This window comes from Drosophila ficusphila, unplaced genomic scaffold (genome assembly GCF_018152265.1).
Source record: "Drosophila ficusphila isolate 14025-0441.05 unplaced genomic scaffold, ASM1815226v1 contig_198, whole genome shotgun sequence".
In the NCBI taxonomy this organism is placed as follows: Eukaryota; Metazoa; Arthropoda; class Insecta; order Diptera; family Drosophilidae; genus Drosophila; species Drosophila ficusphila.
In genome coordinates, this window is record NW_025064092.1 from 11,610,031 (window position 1) to 11,630,935 (window position 20,905).

The 20,905-nt window shown below is 48.0% G+C and overlaps 1 protein-coding gene across 4 annotated transcripts; it reads right to left on the minus strand.

Annotated features, from left to right (window-relative positions):
* Positions 1-842: 842 nt before the first annotated feature.
* On the minus strand, positions 843-20,653 carry LOC108097121 (tyrosine-protein phosphatase corkscrew). 4 transcript variants are annotated; one of them, XM_017199215.2, is made up of 11 exons: positions 20,035-20,422; positions 19,633-19,820; positions 19,416-19,542; positions 5,809-5,971; positions 4,896-5,075; positions 4,706-4,823; positions 3,619-4,592; positions 3,465-3,555; positions 3,198-3,387; positions 2,536-3,125; positions 843-2,455 (listed from the first exon to the last, which is right to left on the minus strand). In XM_017199215.2, the coding sequence occupies exons 1-11, from the start codon at positions 20,058-20,060 to the stop codon at positions 2,352-2,354; spliced, it is 2,751 nt and encodes a 916-aa protein (XP_017054704.1). In that variant the 5' UTR covers positions 20,061-20,422; the 3' UTR covers positions 843-2,351. The 4 variants fall into 4 exon arrangements, with proteins under 4 accessions (XP_017054704.1, XP_017054705.1, XP_017054703.1 ...); XM_017199216.2 differs by lacking the exon at positions 20,035-20,422 and adding an exon at positions 20,465-20,653 and having other exon boundaries at positions 843-3,125; XM_017199214.2 differs by having other exon boundaries at positions 843-3,125; positions 20,035-20,423.
* Positions 20,654-20,905: the final 252 nt, after the last annotated feature.

Sequence of the window (20,905 nt, forward strand, 5' to 3'; positions counted from 1 at the left end):
TTGGGACTTATCCGTTCCCCGCATCCGGTTTCCGATCGCTATATGCTATAGAAAAAATCCTTATCCTGCCCCCATTTCGGGAACAAACAAAACGTGTCCTCAGCGGGACTCACAAACAGATTCACCTTCGTTCTTGGGGGCCACTAGGTCGCCGCCCAGTCGAAGCCAGGCTTCGACGTATTCCATTTGAATTATCGTATTATAGGCTATAGGCTATAGGCTAACTATATAAAGTACTAGATCACGCACTTACACACACGTTCGTCGTCCGATCGGGGTCGTCCCATCTCGAGCTGGTGCTCGATGGCTCAGATGGTGGGTGGAAGATCGTGGGTAGAAGGTTGGGGGTCAGGGGTCAGGGGTCACTTCAGATTCAGATTTAGATTTAGATTTAGATTGCAGATTCGAGTGGGACGTGGGGTGAACACATGAGTACTTATTGTTCTAATCGAGAGACGGGGGGAGTGGCTCCCTCCCCTCCCTTCTGTGCGTCCGTGGCTTCAATCTTGGTTTAATCTTGGTCGAGGCATTTCGCTATAATGCTATTTCCCTATGTAACAGTGCGTGCTTCGGTATTGTTTCGGTTCGTTGGGGGTTTGTGTCAACTGAATGCGAATTGAGAATTAAAAAAGCAGAAGCGTTCAACAAACATGCAGGGAAAATAAATAAAAAATAAGGTGCTTCTTTTCGTGTATCGTATATAAAATTTTTTATTTTTTAGGTATAAATACAAATATAATTTGTGTTTTTTAGGTTTTGTATTCGTTTTTCTGTATGTTTTGTTTCTTTGCAAGATCCAGATAAATAACAATTTAAAGCACTTATAAAAGCATAAGGTAAAATAAGATAAAATAAGGGTATATTTTAAAAATATTACTTAGATTTGCACAATGTTCTAAATGGTTTAAATTTTCTACTGCTGGTATTGTGTTACTCCTTCCTGTATAGCTGATTTTGTATAATTTCTTTTGCAGTGCCCAAGGTACTGTGCTTAAATATTGCATATAGAGTTTACATCCGCTTTAGCGCTTGAAATAAAAAACTTAGTCAAAGAACACACACTCGCACATACACAGAAAGAGAGTGAGAGAGAGAGATGGCGGTAGAGAGAAAGGCATAGAGAGGCACAGACACACGATTATTGAATATGTAACTTCTAAAGTTATAGGTTTCTAAATGGTTTTTTCGATCATTTGAAATGTAACACAATGGGCAAACTTTATAAGATCAATATACAATTAAGATCATACACATACAATCACTAAATTAGCGGGGAAAAACGGGGAAGGGACAGGGGAAAGGTGGATGGGGAAATCAGAGATTGGCTGCTGGAGATATAGATCTGGATCTGGATCTGGATCTGTCGAGCTGAAATCTTGGTCTTCTTATCCTAGCGACGATACGCCTAAGCGCTTTTTAGCTTGCTGTTTACCCTCTAATCTGTTCTGTTCTCATCTGTTCTGTTCGGTTGGCGTCTCTGCTGTCCTGCATTCTGATCTCGGTCGCCTCTGTTCAATTCTGTTCTGTTCTGTTCTCATCTGGCTCTGTTCCTACTGTTACTGTTCTCGCTGTCACTCAAATCACAATCAACGCTTTTTGTATCATTATGTGCTTACTGCCTTAGTTACTCCTCGAGTCCGTCCTCTTTCGATTTTGTCAACACTTAAAACACTAAACAATTGATTTGCATTTGCTTTTTCATCTCATATCCTGCAACCGGTTCACCGACTTCATCTCCGTTTCAACTGAGCTTGTCGCTTTCCAGTTGGAAACATGTACATATTTCCAACAATTGCAAGCGCCAAGCAAGTGGGAACGGTTCTGAGTCCTTTCGTTCCTGCCACTCTTCATAGAAATGTTTTCTTTTTTGGCGGTTCTGCTGCAGTTCCGCCCAGATTGTATCCTTAACTTCCGGTTTGGGTTCTCTTAAAAAACTACTACATAAATATGCCTGGGGTTTTTGGGTTTAGGGCTTCGGGTTTTGGGTTTTGGGTTCTGGGGTTACTGCTTTACGTGTGCAGGGAACACTTACAACATAAAGCGAGACAATTACGTACAACTAAGCATTACACACAATACAATTACAAAAAGTATATAGATTACATATTAAAAAAAAAAAACATAGAACGTGGTACAACAGTAAAACTTAGACAAGGGTTTCGGTTTCTGGGTTTCTGGGTTCTGGGTTTTGGGTTTTGGAGCGGCAAAGCGGCGGGCTAACACTTTAACACCTTAACTGAAATCCACTTGGGGTCTGTGTGCGTGTGGGGGAGTGGGTGGCTGGTGGCTGGTGGGTGGTGGGTGGTGGGTGGTGGCGTGTTAGGGGGCGTCGCGACTTAGAAATTCATTTGTCATGTTTTGCGCGGCGGCGTCGGCGGCGGCGGCAGCGCAGGCGCATGGCTCGGCGGTCGCAGGCCGCTCATGTTCATGTCTTTGGGAATGTTTTTGTATTTTGCTGAAAGATGACGGGACTGGTGAGCAACTTGAGTATGCCAGGTCGCGGCCGCAGCGGCGGCGCCGGCTGCTGCATCTTACCTGCTCCGCCCGGAGCAGTCGCCTGCTCCTCCCGCTGCTGTTGCTGTTGCAGTTGCTGCTGCTGTTGCTGCTGCTGTTGCTGCTGCTTCAGCGAGTCACTGTAAAAGCTCGACTTGCGCATGTTGCCCAGCCCCAAGCCGATGCCGCCCAGCAGGGCGTTGATGTTGCCGTTGCTGCTGTTGCCACTGCCACCACTGCTGCCGTTGCTGTTGCTGCTGCTGCCGCTGATGCTGCAGTGGTTGCCGCTGCTGCCGTTGATGCAGCTGCTGCTGATATTGCCGCTGCCGCTGCCACTGCCAATGCCGTTGTTGTTGTTGCTGTTGCCGCTGCTGCTGTTGCTGTTGTTGCTGGTGTTGCTGTTGCAGCCCATCGCCATCGGCAGCGGCGGCTGCTGCTTGTTACTCAAGGCATGCTTGTTGCTCACGCCCACGCCTACGCCCACGCCCGCGCTCCCGCCCATCCCAGTGCCCGGATCCGCCGATCCGGACGATCCGGGCGTCAACGTCGTCTTAGTCGGTACTAAACTTATGCTAGAAATTGCTGGTGGTAATGGAGATCTTTGTGAATCGTTGCCAATCTCGCCTGTGTACCTGGATGGAGTTGTTGGGAGTCAGTTAGTTACTCAGATGGGATGGGGGATGGGGGATGGCCAATCCACTTACTTTATGTTCGTGTACTCGCGGCCAACCTGCAGGCTCTGCTCCTCGGCTCGCTTCCGGGCGATCAGGGTCTGGATGTAGTGCTGCACCGCGTAGTAGACGAACTTGTACTGCGCCTCCGTTTGCACGAGCCCGGAGCGCTGTGACCGGACCATCTGGATGGTGCGCTGAATGTCGATTTCGGTGTCCAGTCCTGTCGAGAAGATTGGAGGAAGAGGAAGTGTTAGGAGCTCCCCATTTCGGAGGTCTGCCAGTGCATACACTACTTACCATTGCGCACAATCTGGTCGAGGATCATGTCGATCACGATGAAGGTGCCAGTCCGTCCGATGCCCGCCGAGCAGTGCACGCAGATGGGACCCTGAAAGCGGAAAGCAGTTTAGTCAGGAAGCAGTCCAAAGCAGTCGCTCTCAGTCCCACTCACCGGCTTCTCGCCCGCCTGCGTCAGGTGGCTCTGGCGCGTGTTCACGTCCTGCAGGAAGTTGAGCACGCAGCCCGGGTCGGTGGGCACTCCGTGGTCGGGCCACACCTGGAAGTGGTAGTGGAAGATCCGGCGCGCCGGCTGCTCCCGCCACGAGACGAGGAACTCGCGCAGCGTGTAGTCGCTGGTGGAGTTCTCGGCGACGCACTGGATGCGCGCGTGGCCGAACTGCTCCGCCTTGCCCTCGTCCGGCCAGTAGCGGGCGCACTTCTCCTTGCCGCGCTCGTACTCCTTGGTGGTCATGACGATCACGCGCGTGTTCTCCTGCCAGATCATGTTCCAGAAGTCGGTCACCGTGTTCACCTGCGCATTCAGCAGGCAGCCCTGGGTGGCGATGTACGTCTTGAACATCTCCCTCTCCCGCTCTCGCTCGCGCTCGGCCATCGACATGGATCCCGATCCCGAGCCCGAGCCCGATCCCGATCCCGAACCGAAGGAGGAGTCGTTGGAGTGCCTCTTGAGCAGCCCGGCCAGACAGCCGGCGGTGCCGCCCGTGAGGTTGGTGGGTGTGCCGGGTCCGTTGAGGCTGCTGACTCCCGAGGACCCGTTTCCAGATCCCGATCCCGATCCGGATCCGGCGGAGGGCGAGGGCGAGGCCGAGGACTCGCTGCGCTTGTGCTTGCTCAGCGAGTCCGACTTGCGGCTGCAGGTGGCGCAGTTGCTGTACGGCAGCGTGGCGCTCTTGAGGGCGCACTGCACGCAGGTCTTGTTCAGCACCTGGCAGTTGGGGCAGTTGCGCTGCGTCTGGGCCGCCGTGCAGGCGGGGCACGAGGGCACCGAGCTGTTCAGGCTCTCCGAGGAGCTGCTCATGTTGTACAGGTCGCCGTCGGTGGGCAGGCGTATGTAGTTGGCGTTGATGTACTCCGCCCCGGCCACGTTGGGCTCCACGTCCAGCAGCCGCACGCGCGTGTGGTCGTCTAGTTTGGGCGAATGGGAAAACCAGGAGGACGGGAAGTGGGTTAGTGATGCGTACTACCGAGCTGGCCGAGCCAACTGCTCCATCAGGGGACTTAAGTGCGACAGTACTTACATGGCAATATGTTGCGGTAGCGGTTCTTCATGCGGTTCTCCTGCTTGTAGCCCTCGTTGCGCGAGAACGTGTCCCGACTGTCCTGCTGCAGCGACTCGAACTCCTCCCAGAAGCCTCCCTGGAAAGCGGAAATCGAAAGCGGGATGAGTAAGCTCAGAGCTCCAGGGTTCAGGCTGCAGGCACCACTCACCTTGACCAGCTGCTCCACCCGGGCGTTTATTCCGGCCGCCGTGATCCGCGTGGCGTTGAACGGCTGCCGCAGGTGCACCACCGTGCCACACGTCTCCACCATGGGATTACGCTTGTAGTGCTCGATCAGCTTCGACAGGGTGGCGAACGACTCGCCGCCGCCGACGTCGTACTTCTTGTCCTGCAAAGGAGGGAATCGGTTCAGTCGGTTCAGAACTGATCGAACTAGTCTAGTGATCAGTGATCACCGATCAGTGATCAGGGATCAGGGTGTTCAAATGCGGGGCACGTGGGGCGCGGGTTCGGTGGTGGGGCGTCAGCAGATTAGCTAATACATAATGCCAAAAAACGTGACTGCAATGTCGAATTGGAAAAAGGCCAGCTAGACGTGTAAATGGCATAATTGCAACCGCAAACCGCAAACCGCAAAAACCAAATTTATAGTATTGGTGGAAAAGTTGGTTTGGGGAATTACGTTGAAACTGGAACTGCACTGGCACTGCTTGACTAGACTGAAGCTCCTGCTGCAAAAGCAGTTTGCAGTTTACAGTTTGCGTGCCCAAGGCAAGCAGTGGATTCAAACAGTAAGCTCTCGTGAGAAAAACTTTTTTTCGCACTTTTTCCAATCTTTAATCTACAGCACTTCTATTGCAACCAAATGAATGATGAAGATAGAGAACCCATCCTTCACTTTGTCGAACTTAGGCTGGTTGGACTGTACAGCACAGCTAATAAATGCACACTTGCCCATATGTGTGTCTCGACTGTGGAGCCAAGGTCGAGCGATGAGGAACTTTATGGGCAGAGCGGCTTTGTTGCTGTGCTGGCATCGATTTGCATTTGTCTTTTGCACCCTCCGGGGGAGGGGCAGGGGAATCTGGTTAGGTTGCTGGTTACATGTTCAGCTAACTTACCTGCCATCGAATCATGACATGCGTTACTTTGTCGTCCGTCCGCACGGAGAGGACGAAATCGCCAGGCTTGCTCTGAGATTCACGGACGAGGAAAGAACCATTCTTGCCACGCTCCAGGATCAATTTTTCCGCTTCCTTTCCGGAAAGATTGCCATGAAACCATCTGCAAAGAGGGACAGCAAAAATTTCGTTACTATTGTCAGCAGTTCGGGTGTTATATACGGGTTATTTTCGGGCAGGTTATATCTACCGATCGGAGGCGCATCCACTGGGTAAACCAAGCGATTGACTGACTGAATGACTGAGTGCTCCAATGGCAACTACGTGCGCGCTTGAAATGCAATTACAAACTATACGAGAAGCGCGCAAAAGCGCAAAATACTAACGCCAAAAACAACAACGCCCGTAAAAACAGCTAAAACTACAACAACAACAGCAACACACCAAGAGCAACCGCAATACCAGCGAAAAGCAACAACAACTACAACTAGGAACCAGGCAGCGCAAATACAAATCGAACGTAGGTACAGTCAAGACTGGGGGGGTGACCCTGTTTGGGTTCCAACAACATCTCCGGTGGCAAATTAAGTGGTTGCTCTCTGAGTGGGTGGAGTTCTCCTAAGCTCCAGCTTCGATCCATCAATATAGTAATATTTTTACGTACTGACTTAAGGGGGCTTCACTCTAACATGTACGTGCTAAGGCACACACCAGCAAAAGTTCGAAGAAAACAGTCAAATGCAAGGCGACAGTGGCAATAACAACGGCAACGGCAATAGTGGCAAAAGTGGCAACAGCACAACATCACGCATACGCCGTGTGGAAAAGCGCAAGTTGAATCGAAGCCAGCTACTGGAGGCCCGGGACTTATAAGTCGACCCGACTGGCCTGCTCGGCTCAGTACTGCAGTGTTGACAGACTTGAGGCTGCTGTCATCGCCATGGCAATTGCAATGGCAATTGCAATTGCACTCTGCTACTCTGCTATGTGACATAGAAAAAACGCGGCTAAATCGAGCCTAAAACACAGTCGAAACAAAAGCAGCAAATGAGTTTGGATGGGCCATCGAGAAATTGTAACTCCAAGCTAACCCCTACTGCAAAACTCTGAATTCGAGTAGATGGGAGTTACAAGTTAGTGAAATTCGCACTTTTGTTTGAACAACTCCTTCCACTGCCCTACGGTTCGTTCGTTGTTTTTGCTCTTCTACTCATTTGCATAAATAACACTAACTTATAAAACTAGATCTGAATGCCATTATCGGCCATGTGCTGCTGTTGTCTTATATATCTATGAGCCCGCTTTCGAGTTCGTCGCCACCAACCGAACAAGAAAAATACGGAATTCGAGCAAAAGCTAGAAACAATTGACAACATTGGGGGGTTGTCCTTAAGCCGGTTTCAATTTAGTGCCTTTGGGGTCATAGATATCATAAAATATGTCATCGCGAACGCGAGAATATGGGTGGTGGCAGGGAGACTCGACTCATGTATAATGTATGCGACAGCATAGAAGTGCCGAGTACTACTTCCCCCGGATATCCCCTCTACACGGAAAACGAAATGTGAGTCGTTCTCTAACAGGTAATCGCTTAGGAAAGGTTTTTCTCGTGAAGTAGCAGCCTTATAGATACATTTTTCTATGATTATGATAAAATAATAAAAATGTTTTCTTTGCATATTGATTGATTTTAGCCAGCTAAATCAATTTATCTTCCGTGTGATTGTGTGTGAAGCTGGTTTGCCTATTAATAGAAATTCATGTAGAAACAATTAACATTACATTAGAGCCACACACAGTCGTGCATTTCAATGCTGTCCGTCTGTCTCCCTCTTTCCTCTTTCGCCGTCTCGCTCTCTCGCTCTGCTTTGTAGCCTGTTACAGATTCAAGGTGGACCAAACTCGATCGGCTGAGAGTGATAAGAATACGTTTTACAGGTTTATTTTTAGCAAATCGGAAGAATAAAAACCTACTGTGCTGTTGATCGCTGCTTTCTGGAACGAAGACCGGCTAAAACTGCTTAAAATATAACGGAACTACAAAAACTGCTTGCTGTAGGTACAGTACCGCTATTAGATAAAGCTTCAAGCTAGATTTGTTTGAAGAAAAAAAAGAGGTATTCTTATTTATTTCCGTTTTACCAAATCTTTGGCAATATTTATAAACTGCGCGTTCTTTCCGATGATTCAAAATCTACTAAATGTATATATATGCGTCTGTGTTCAGAAAGGTTTTTGCGATATTTGCACAAAACAATTCACAGTTTTCGAACCATGTCTATTAGCACATTTGCGTGTTGTTAAGCCGATCTTTTATTTGCGATCATCGAATTCGAATTCGTGTACTCATTGCCCTCTGGCGTCTGACCCCGTGAAATCGAGTTGAACTTAGCAATTATCGCACCCCACATCGACTAAATCTCTCATGTCCTTTGTGTCATTCTGCCAAACTTTGTCTCCACCCATGTTTCTGTGTTGATCTTTAATTTTAGCACCGTGACGATAATATAACACAGCACAAATTAATTTAACTGCACTCTCTTGCCGATTTAAATCGGACAGACTGGGGGGTTGAGTAAATCGCAGTCGACAAAAATATCAACAGAAGCATTACCTCCAGGGCGGAGTACGTCAGTGAAATTTCACAACTTTTTGCATCATTTACAGTTACATTTACAGGCGAAATTTCGAATGTGATATATTTACATACGAAGGAAGCTGCGCGCCATTCATGAAAGCGCCGCCTAAGGTCAACAAACAGATTTACATGCACACCCGAGTATGAATATTGTGTCGTGTTTTCGGTGTACATGTATGAATTTCTGACTGTTTTGATCGTTGCGTTTGTCACGGGTTTGCTTATTTGTTTGTGTGCCAACGCACCTGGAAAGGCAGCAAAACGACTGTTTACGGGGGGCTCGGAATCGCTGAGGCCTTCATTAAATTAACTTCTTGACTCGGAAAGGTATTGAAGTGCTGATTCTCCATACCCTAACTGCCCACTCACAAGCAGTGCGCGGAGTTGAGCCAAGAAATCAAGCAGTCCCGAAAAGTACAGTACACTCAAAATGTTATTGTAGATAAAATGGTATTTCATGTGGTATATAAATAAACTAGTTTATAAAGAAAAGTATATACGCAGTATATAGCCGTAAACTTTCCGCGAAGTTTTTCCCCTTGCTGTTGGGTTTTTCCCCTCAGAGCATCTTGTAGTCGGCCGGTCGCATGAATTTGTACAAATTAAAGCGCTTTATTTGATCAGCAGCAACAGCACACGGTTGTGCAATGGAAAATTCGAAAATATGCGAAACAGAAAGCAGCGCTCAAAACCATTACGAGAAATGCGGCTCTATGAATAGTTGATCATCGGTACACCGAAGAAAAACAAAAGTGGAGACAGATTAATAGAGAGGTGGCACAATAAAAGGCATGGGTGGTGAAGCAGGGGGTAAGAGACTGCCCTAGTTCCTAATTCCCTAATTCTCAGATCATTTGAGAGAAAGATAATGGTGAAGAAGAAGAACCCTATACATATTTCACTATAATCTTGTATGTCTTTTCTAAAAATGCAACTATCAGCTAATTTGCAAGTTCGTTGCGTTTTACCTCCGGGTGTTGTAAAAGTAAGGAATACCCACAGGTCAACTTAACAAGCCAATCAACACGGCCACCCATAATGAATCAATCCCGATTGGAGCCCAACTAAAAGTCAAAGATTATTTATGGGACACTGTTCTCGGTGGGTATACAACAAAATAGAAACATTCTCCGAAATGGAAATGTGCGAACCCAGACTTCCAAGACAGGGGGCAGCCCACGCAACTCAAAAACAGACGGCACTCGGCACAAGCCGGGCAGATAAACAGCGGAATCTGGTGGCGGGCGAGATGGAATCTTTGCGGAATGCCGACGTTTGGTAAACACTCTCTGTGCGAGTGAGGAGATAATTCCCGACTGGCAGTGGGCCAAGATACGGGTCTGGGTCTGCAGTGGGCGTTTCGCCGAACTCTGCCGCTGCTGCCAGTGCCTAGTTTCGTTGGGGATCCCACCCACCTCACCTACAACTCAATCTACGGTTCTAAGTGTAGAGTCAACATGCAACTTCGGCTTGACAACGGGCAGTTTATAAAGGGGGCAACCATATACGATCTGCCCGATCTGAGGCCCATTCCATTCTATTTCGAATGGCCCCCTTCACTCGGCGGGCATTCATTCATGATGGAACGCCAATTAGGCCTTTTTTCCCCGAACGATGGCTCGCTTTTTGTAGAATGCTTTGCGTAAATATTTACTCATTTTGCGTGGCAATTTTGAGCACATGACAGTTTGTGTTTGTGTTGGGTCGGACTGTTTTTGTTTTGTATCGGCGTCAACTGCCTGTGATTGCCTGCCTTATTAGGGTTAATGCTAATGGGCGGCAGATTGGCTCCGGACTTCGCTCGAATCACTTGCTACCCTTCGCCATGTGACTGACGAGCAGGCCGGCTGACGAATGCGTTTAAGCCGCGCGAAATCGCGGCCCTTCTCCGATTCTCCCTGTTTCCGCGTATCGTAAAGATCTCGTTCAAACCTAGCAACCTTAGATACATTCAATGCTGAATTTTCCCGTTTCAGAAAGCAGGGTATTCGGGTTTTATTCGGCGATTTTGCCCCGCACAAATTGATAATTCGCACATTGATAACAATTAGCATTTAATTTCGCACGCGCCCCAAATCAGTTGATTACGTTCGCGGATTCGATTACTGTTTCTGTGTTTTGTTTTCTGGCTTCGCGGCTTCGCAACTTACGTGTAGCCCAGGAGCTGCACGCGCATGGTGGCCAGGAGGGTCAGGGTGCTGGTGGAGCAGCTGGCGCCGCCGAAGGCTGCCGGGAACTGGGGCGGGCTGGCTGTCCAGGAGGTGGGCGTGGCCGGGTAGGAGGTGCTGGAGGCCTGGGGACTCGGGCTGAGCCGGTGCAGCGATTCCGTGGACGTGGAGGTGGAGGAGGGGGAGGGCTGGGCGGACAGGGGACGCCGTCTCCTGTGCAGGCGGTTGCTGGGGCTCTGCATCCCGGTGGCCTGGTGGCGAGTGGCTCCGGCCACGCCCCTGATGATCTGGGCCAGCTCGTCGTGGGTCATGCAGTTCTTGCAGGCCGTTTCCTGGGCCTCCGCTTCCGCTGGAGAGGCCCGCGACTTGCGACCCCTGGCGACCTTGAACTTGCCGCCCCGCTCCCGCTCCTCCGACCGCCTCCCCTTGCCGCCGTAGTGCGCCTGGATGGCTCGTTCGTACTCGAAGTTGCGCTGGTTGTTGAACGCATTGTTGTTCACACTGCTTGTGTTGTTGTTGTTGTTGGTGTGGTAGACGTGTTTCTCCTGCAGCTTGTGATTGACCACATTGCCCAGCGAGCTGGACAACTTTTCCAGGCATTTGTTGAACAGCATTTTCTTCACTCTCGCTTTTTCGCACACACCAAATCAAAACAAAACAAAACACAACAAAAAAAAAACTTGGGTAGTAGTATTCCACTGCGGAAAAATGCGTCTTGGTTGGGTCTTTATATTACTTTTGTTTTTATGTAACAACTTGCCTTAACAACACACACGCAAGGCAACGCACACACTGACGGCACTAAAACTAGAATTCTTGTTATGCCGCTGTTTGTTTTGCTTTCTGTTTTTGTTTTTGTCTCTGTTTCTGTTACTGTTTCTGTTTGCCTTTTATTGATCTTAGTCAGCTCGATTAAGGTGAAATGTGTAGCTTGTCAAATAGAGTGTTGTTTGCCCCGCATTCGTTTATTATTGCACAATTTTCTTGAAAGCCAACAACAATTTCTTCTCGTACGACTTGGCTTTGACGGCTTTGACCACGGTGAGGCTGGGGGTTGCACTGCTGCTGGTTTTAACCTCTGCTGAAGATGCGGCTTGCTCGTTGAGACGCGTTTGTGCCGCCATTAAGTGCTCCAGGACAAATGTGGCCGAAGGCATAATTTTCGCAAACTTCTTTAAAAAAAATATCGTTAAACACAACTAACTCGTTGGGCGCCACCAAATCGAAGTGGACTGCTTTCCGCTCGACGACGAACGGAGAACGGCGACTGCTTGCTAGCTGAGCTGAGCTGCTAACCCGTTGGACCGCAACTCGAGAATGAAGCGCCTGCTGGCGGGCCTGAAGCTTTTTGCCTCGAATTCCGATTCGGATTCTTGGCGATGTCTCAGCGCGGCTTCTCTCTCCGCGATTCTTCCGTGGGGCTCTCTCTCTCTCTTTCTCTCTGTCTCTCCGCTGGGGACTGTGCGTTGGTGGTGCTTTAAGCGCTGGGGTATGAATGAATCTTGTGTGCCTGCGAACGGCGGCTTTTGTTTTTAAACCCAGCCGCTGCTCCGGTTAGCCCTTCCTGCCGATCTCGGGGGTCAGGGGCTTGTTGTTTATGGGCCTAATTTGCTGCCAGCTACCCAGAAGTCACAAATAACAAAGCGTAAACGAAAGACGTTTCGCGAGGCACTGATTGACAGTGGGCGTGTAAACTGCTTGCCGTTGGCCCCCGTCCAGGCCCTTCGAGCTGCTTGGCTGCTTGGCTCCTTGGTGGGCGCCATCTACAGTTGGTCCAGGAACAGTGAACACTTTCACTTTCTAATTCACGCTCAACTAACTGCCGGGCTAACGCCGCTCGGAATCTGAGCCCCTCTTTATGCTTATGAGCAATGACTGTACTCCTGGATGAATCACGAACTTCATTGCAATCAGAATCAGAATTCGAATATAAATTTCAAAAGCAAACACAGAAAATTAATTCCAATCCGAAAATGGTCATTTCGTGATTTGAGTGTGTGCTGTTGGGTTGTAAGAAAAAGCAAATACAAATGCGCTTTAAGCGCCGTCCGTTGTCTGCCTCTGCCACCGGAAATGAAACTGAAACCGCACAGCAACAACTGTGGCGGCCATCTAGGCAAGGAGTTGGGTGGCCGAGGGCAGGGGGTAGGCGGTTGGGCGGTCGGGAGGTCGGGCGGCTAGGCGGGGAGCTCGAAGCGAGTAGTGCCAAAGCTCTCTTACAACGCAGGCGCAGACGTCAGAGGAGCGGACGTGCGCAGCATATTTGCTTTTTCGGCCAGCACAAAACAACAGAATCAACAGAATCGGCAGAATCAGACGTGCGACTGCCTGCGAACTGCGATCTTAGCAACACTTGGCTGCCCATCTCATGCCTCCCCCTATGACTAATTATTTATTTTTTCCTACACCTCGTCATTGGATTTTCGTTGGAAGCCAACTAGAACTCGATCCGAAAACCACATTCAAAGTCCGCCTAATTGAAAATGCCTCCAGAATTGAAACTGCGGAGCATAAATCAGCTGGGGAAACCCCTCTAGATTTGCATGCACCAATGCAAACAGGATGTCCCAGGTCAAATGCACCAGCTCACAGCTCCGGTGTCAATTGAGAGTGCTAGTCAATGCTGGCCGAGAATGTTACTTGTTGTTTTGTGAAAGTGGAAAGGAGGACTATATGTAGGTACCGGTTTGACAGCGCTTCGAATGCTATTACGATAAGTGGGGTCCGAACACCAGTAGGGGTGCAAATAGCCGAACTGAAAACCAAACATTGCATAGGCAAGTTGGGACTTTGCCTCGCCAAGGATCAAGGCAGAGGAATGTGTTTACCCAGAATGTGAATTGTGATGGAGCTCAATTCAATTGGAGTTCTGCTACGAAACAGAGCCCCACCCAGATGCAAACTTAATCTGCGGCGACAAAAGCCCAAGCACCTGGTTCCATTCCCGAGCTCTGCGACCTTGGCTATCCCGAAAGCGGCGCTGGGGACCCAGAGCTCATTTGGGCAAAGCCAAAACGGATTACAGGGCAACAAACAAACATAATTTATTGCTCATAACTCGATGCTTCGCCGGCGGGAAGGGGTGCTCAGTATGCCGGGCACACGTCTGCGAGCCGACCATTATTTGTTCGCCAATCCGAATTCGGGTACGGGTACGGGTCCGCGGTCCCGGGATGGAGGCCCGATCCGCAGTGGGAGCGTGGCAGCCCTCTCCGAAATGGGTTGGCCAGTTGCCAGCCAGCCGACTGTGTGTCGATGGCCAGGACTGATCGATGAACCTGCGGTCCGACGCACTTAAACAGCCGAAAAGCAACAGAACCTAACTTAATGCGGCGTATATTGATGTGATGAAGTGAGGAAGTCGGTACCTGGGACAACATCAAGAGGGTGAACATCAAGAAGATATGGAGAAAGACAGTTAGGGAAACTACTTCTATTACTAACAAATAATTTTCGATCATTAACGTACTGTCAGTGGGCGTGTCTTGAATCGTAGTGTGAGTCAGTCAAACTAGGCAAGGAAGCAGCGATATTTAAATATGGTTCCCCTCAAATATCAATTAAGTGTTAAACGGAAAATTAAGAAGAATCCTCTTTCTGTAAATTGATGAACTGAGGAATTCATACAGCAACGGTCGAGAGACAATCCCAGTTTTGCTTGTCACTAGCTCTCCTAATTCTGCTCAGAGATTTATGATATTGCCCGCTATTTTCCATGCTCTACAGGTCGACAATATCGCCCGAGATTTACGATCATTGCTGTAATTTGTGTTATTAGACGCCATGTAACACTCTGTTTGCAACCAGATCAGCTCTCCAGTTCCACAAATAGCCGGGGACTCACGCTCTGTTTTATGGCGAAAAGTTTTCCTTTTGGCTCGGAGAAGAATACTCGGCCAGTTCGTTGGCCCCGCCATTTCGATTTCCTCGGCGATCGGACAAATCGAATATCCCATTTATTGCCCCGAATCCCGAATCTCTTCTCGTTTTATTTGTGGCTCTTTGTTTTGCCGAGGTTTTGGCGAGGGATTTACCTGAATGTTTAATTGCGGGACGGACGCATTTGCGGTTCGTGCCGGGAGCTTTAAATTGTCGTGTGCTGGTCGGTTTAGGACACCAAATATAATGAGCGATCATATCGATTTGCGTATGTATACGTGCGTTTTAAATTCAATTCGGTTGATGGGGGAAAGAACACTTAAAGCCAATAGTTTCAGGCGGATCATAATAGAGCTGTGTGTGGGTTTTTAATAAACTAGCACTGGGTCAGTGATAAGGACTACGGTACTAAAAGGCTTGTTTTCTTGTCTTTAATAAGTTAATAAAGACGCTTTGAAATCATTCTAATTCAAGATCAAAGGGCTCGATTAAAAGTGAAAATCATGATCATCAAGTCAACAGATCTTGGGTTGCTCTCGGAAGCCCGCATTTTGAATTAGTTGCGCGATTAACATTTGATGTCGACAATTAAGGCACAATCAATCTCCGATAATAGATAGCTATTATATAAGCAGTTGGTGGCTCTCGCCAAGCAGTTTGGGGCGGTACAGTTTTGCCTGCATCAAGCAAGCGGTTCGCACTCAACCACTTAGCGGAGTATGTGACGGATGACACGATCGAGATCGAGATCGAGGGTACCGAAAACGGGGCCAGGTGGGTTGGGGGTGGTCGGTGAAGTACCTGCAGCCAAATATACATGCATTCATATACGTTTCATGTGCGTAGGTGCACAGGGAACAACAACTTTAATTTGGAAATATCAATCTTCAAATTGTGTAAGGAAGATTATTTGTGGTGGGTAAATCTATCTTCGATTGGCAACCGTTATTAGAAGTAGCCTGGACCTACCTTCAACAGGTATTCGACTCTTCTTAGACCCAGGAAAAAGTGATCGCAAGTCCCCTTGGTACTGTTTCCCATCTACCTTTCCATAGACTTTTATTACTGCTGCTGTTAACGCCGATGCCTTAGATACAGATACGGATAGCAGTGAAGGTTGGGGCACAGATACAGATACAAATACAGACATAGCAATAGTCAGAGCTACGTGCACGGCATAATTTATAAACCATTTGTAGGCTTGTCTTAATGGCGAAAACTGAAAGCATTTAGCGTTCCGGGCACTTGAGAGATTCAGTGGATGGCGATGGCGAAGGCGAAGGGGTTGGGGTTGGGGTTGGGAGCCGTCCCGAAGTGCCTATGCCTGTGGGGTAGGTGGTAGGTGGTAGGTGGGCAACGCCATTACCCACTACCCATTATCCATTATCCAACACAAACAATTCAAAGCTTAATTGACGATTGTCAGATTTGTCTTACTCCTCGACAGATCAACCCAGCACTGGAAGAAAGTGCGCGAAACTAAAGCAATTAACAATTATCGTCTTTAATTGCAACGATTAAGTGGGCAGGTGAGCAAACAAAAACAATCTAACCGCATCGCCATCGCCGCGAGTCATTTGCAATTCGGTTGCACGGCGATCGCAGTTCTGATTCGAGTTCTGAGTCGATCAAAGGTTAAGATCAGCGCCGAGAAATGGAAATGGGTGGGAAATCGGGGGGTGGACTGTCCCGGCGAAATGGGATGGAGAAGGTTGGAGAATGTCTTTCCGCGAGGCCAACGCTTTTCCATCAGCATTCCTCTGGGGGACTTCTCACTCGCCGGGAACTTTTATGAATACATAATAGGTGAATGCGCCATGAAAGCATAAATTAGTGCTCAATGATCAAAGTTACTGCAGAACAACAAGTTCTCCACCCAACCCTTGCCAGTTTAACAGAAATTCCCAATGTCTTACAGACCTTCTTTTAAATCTGAGATGGAACTAGTAGGGCCCATTGTATGCATATTACTGTGGCGATAAAACCCAATATCAGAAGTCAAACGAATCCGTTTATTAATAAACTGACCGCCTAAAGTTTCCACAGCCCCCAATAAACCCACTTTCGGAAGCCCGACGCTCTCAGCCTTAATTAAATCACCCCCTGACCAACCCCTGAAATACAAGTTATAATTAGTACTCCATTGCATCCCAGCCTCGTTTGACGTCACCGCCAATCAAATGATTTTCGCAGTCGCAGATCGATTATGAGCCGTACAACACCCTCTTGGGCTAAAAATAACGCGGCTCGGATCGAGGGGCTTTAAAAATAAACCAGAACCAAAACGAACAAATATCAAAAACGTCACGAGCTTCAGTCAAGGATAAGTGGTTGGAGGTGGTTGGAGGGGCTGAGAACCAGAGTGCTGGTGGGTTGGGGAGGGGTCAGTAAATGCGTCAGTGAATTACAGGCACGGCCAAAGTCATAGTGCCCTTTCTTGCAGTAAAGCAGTTGAAGGATTTAACAACCTCTTGTCAAGGTTCGATTGCCATGCAGTGCTATTTACTCGACAGCAACTGTGAGTTTAGATCCGAAATTCCTGTTCGGCTATACTGCACTTCTCCTTAGTGCTCCCCAAAGAGGGGCGGGAGGGGCGGCGGGGGCGTAGCCAGTCGAGGTGTCTGACCCGTTAGGATGCGGAAAGTGCAGCGCACGGAACGAAGCCAAAGCAGAAGCGACGATAAGAAGCGAGCCAAGGCAACAAGCCAGAAAGAAAGAAAGAAAGAAAGAAGAAGGAGCGGGGGGCCGTAAAATATTTGACGGCCCGGGTAGACAGCGGGCACAAAAATATTAATAAGCCAGAAATACAATAAATAACGAAGATATTTTGCGCGTGTGGGTTGTAAAAGCCAGTATGACAATAGCAACAAAGACAATGCACTGCTTGTATGGTTGTATGGTCACTGCTTGGCTGCTTGGCTGTGGGTGTCTGCGTTAGCAACAGGTGTGTGGGTGTGGGTGTGTGGCTTAGATGGAATCGGAATTAGAAATTATTCACCCACAAATTTCATTTCGCCTCGAAAATAAGCTGCAAGCCGAGCTCAGCGAACCGAAAGCAATCCAGACGAACAACTAGTACGTCCGCCTGGATCTGGTCCATATTTCGATCAAGAACTCGTATTCTGGTTTAAGTACTCTTAGATCTTGTAATTGCAGTATTCCGAAATGTGCCATTTGCTTGTTACAATGCTCGCCAAGCCAAGCCCTCCAACTACACAGAGAGGGGGTTGACCCACAGCCGAAATGATCAGGCTGTCGAACCGTCTTTGTTCTAACGGGTGAAAATGCTAATTTGTACACATTGTAGGCAGCAGTATATTTTAACGTAGAATCGCACTAAGTGGAACTAAACACGAGTACATATGCACATGGATATGCAAATACCCCCTTTGTTTGGAAAAGATGTTTCCACCTGAACTGATATTCACATCCATGAGCTTTACGTAATTCCTTTACTGCTATCAGCTCGGATCAACTGCGGGTGTGTTTATAGGTCCTCCCCAAAATTCGATTAAATCTAGAATCGGATATAAACAAATCATCACAAATTGCCAAATGTTTATTAATTTGATATGGTTCTGAAACCTCTGAAGCGGCACAAAAACAAGAAAGGAAGCCAGCTTCGAAAAGCCGAAGCCTAAATACCCTGCAGTCATCAAATATGTCGAACAAAATAACCAAAGGCTAAACAACATCGAAGCTATGACGATTTCCCTATTAATTTTCTATATTTTTGAAAATATACATGATTCTTCGTTAATTCTGTGTAGATATTTCGATCTTTCTATACGATATAAATATCAGATTTTGATAAAATTTTATTCGAAATTCAAAAGTAGTTAGAGAACACCATCTGAAAGAAATCAAGTCGCTATGATAAACACAACGGCGTGATGTTCTTTTCTCGATCTCTACTATGGGAGCTATCCGATATAGCTGCCCGATCCGACTTATATACTGCGTGCAATAACTACACAGCTTTTGGAAAAATTTCAGCAAGATAGCTTCAAAACTGAGAGAACGGTTTACATGGAAACAGACAGGAGGACAGATGTACAGACGTGTTTCGAATTAGATCATGATGGTGATCAATAAAATATATACTTTAAGATGTCTCCCTCACTGCGTTGCCAATTTCTGACCGAAATGATAATACCCCCTGCAAGGGTGTAAAAGCAGCTGCTTGCAGGAAAAACAACAACAACCGCACAAGGCGGAAGGGATGCGAGTGGCGACCCTGTCCCAGTTTCCATTCGCATTCCAGTCGTCCGGCACCGATACCATTTGGGATTTGGGAGAGCCTGATGAGCGCAGTGCTTGGGCAGATGTTTAGATGTCTTGAGTGCCCTCACAAGATCGTTTGTAAACATGGCGTATTCACAATAATCGAAAGCAAACAAACACGACTCATCCTTGGACGGAACGGAGTGGCACTAAAGTAGGTCATGGATTTCGTGAGGGCAGGCTGTCTGCTTAGCTGGTGACCCAATTCCGGGGGATCTAATTCCAGTGGCGCGTGGATATTTTGGGATGCGATACAGAAAAGTAGGAAAAGGGTCAGGGGTTTCTCTTTAAACAACTTTCGAATGACCATGATACACTTGGGCTTTGCTTGTTTTAATAAAAGTAACTAAAAGATAACATCGTTACATCTCTTTGCAGAACGCTGATTAGCCTCAATTGCCTCCAATTATGGCAGACCTTACAAACAATTTGGGATCACCGCAGCGAGATTACAGAACATGACTACAGCTAACAATGATGAAACAGTACGGCGTACAGCATCCTGGGACATTTCGGAGTGAGTACCGTGCCGTGCCGCGTACCATCTATCCGGGCTCCGCAGCCCGTTCTTAGCCTCTTGGCCTCTTGGCCTTAGCCTTAGCGTTATCGGCCCCCTGATCCGGGATTCCGGGACTCACCTTTCCGTGGTGGGCTCGGCACAGATCAGCGGCTGCTTCAGCTCGATGGCCTGGCCGTTCTTCTCCTTCAGCTCGCCATTCTCCATGTAGTATTGTACCAGTTCCGGCAGTGTGGCGAACTTTTCACCTGCAAAACGGGTAACGGGGGGTTTGTTCGAACTCGTCAAATGGGTGCTCGAGGGAGGGGGGATCCCCTCGAGGGGATCGCGTCACTCACCGCCGTAGAGATCAAAGAAGTCGCCATTGTTCTGGATTTTGATGTGGGTCGCCTCGTTGCCGCGGCGCACGGAGAGCGTGAAGGCGCCCGGATTCGAGGAGGAGAGGCGGGCGAGGAAGGAGCCGTCGAATCCCTGCTCCTGCAGCAGTTTCTCAGCTTCGATGCCAGATATCGTTGGGTGGAACCATCTGCGGGGGGTGAACACGGTGGTTAGCATAGTCTACTGCCTTTGGTTTGGTTACTGGTGTGGGTGCAGTCGCCTATGTGGGTTCGGTCATCTGTCACTGGTTAATAGGCTGATTTCTTGGTGGGCAGAATGTCTAGGTGTCTAGGTGTCCGGGTGCCAGAAAAAGGGGGTTTTGTGGGTGTTGCGGCGAAAGCCAATGGTCTAGCATCGATTACCGGGTGGCCAACAGCTGTGTCTGCATCACAAGGATGTGCACGTGGAATTTGGTTAACTGTCACTGGTTACCACACTCGATCCTCGGTGGGCAGTAGATATCACTGCAATAGCAAGCAGCTTGTAAAGCTTTTGGGTCAACCGATACTGGTACTGGATCCCGCACTGATTACCCGGTGGGCAACAGCTGTAGCTGCACAGCAGTAACTTTTCGCCTGCATCCACCCCTTCCCCCTTCATCAACAACTTTATTGCACTTTTTATCTTAACAGTTTTTTTGTTACTGTTTTCCTTTTTTTTTTGCTTTGCCTTTGCTTTTGTATCTACTTATACATATGTAAATAGCCCAGTTGGGAGCGGAGCGTGCATGTGTATGTGTGTGCGAGTGCGTGCGTGTGTGTAGTACATTGTCGTATTTCCTATTGGATTTACCTTCGCGATGACATTTTCTTATTGAATGCACACTTAAAAAATAAATAATGGTGACACTTAACGGAAAAAAATGAAACTTATGAGTAGATGCTTTGTTTAAACTTATTTTTACAGTTGGATACAAAAAAAAACTATTTTTTTACTGGGCTGTGCGGTGTGACCAAGCCACTGTGAAAAAGGGCCTAAAAAAGCCCGAAAGAACGGGGTCGAATCTTGAGTAAGCAGCTAGTGTGGGCTCGAACCGTTAAAAAGCCCGCCACATTTTTGAGCATTTCCATACCTTGAGAGGTTTTGCAACACTCAACTTTCGATCTGCGTTTCCGTTGCCATATTTATACCCTTGCAGAGGGTATTTTCATTTCCGTCAAAAGTTTGCAACGTTTGCTTCCTAATTTTAGTCGTTAATACTAAATAAAGGATCATAAATTCATGCCCCAAAAA

Bases quoted from the DNA above. Each gene is read 5' to 3' on its own strand.
- LOC108097121 (XM_017199214.2), bottom strand. From the start codon at position 20,060: ATGCAGACACAGCTGTTGGCCACCCG. The intron at 5,972-19,415 runs GTGAGTCCCGGA...CCCTCTTTGCAG, and splicing joins GCCGAGCCCACCACGGAAAG to ATGGTTTCATGGCAATCTTT. The intron at 5,076-5,808 runs GTAAGTTAGCTG...CCTCCTTTGCAG, and splicing joins ATGTCATGATTCGATGGCAG to GACAAGAAGTACGACGTCGG.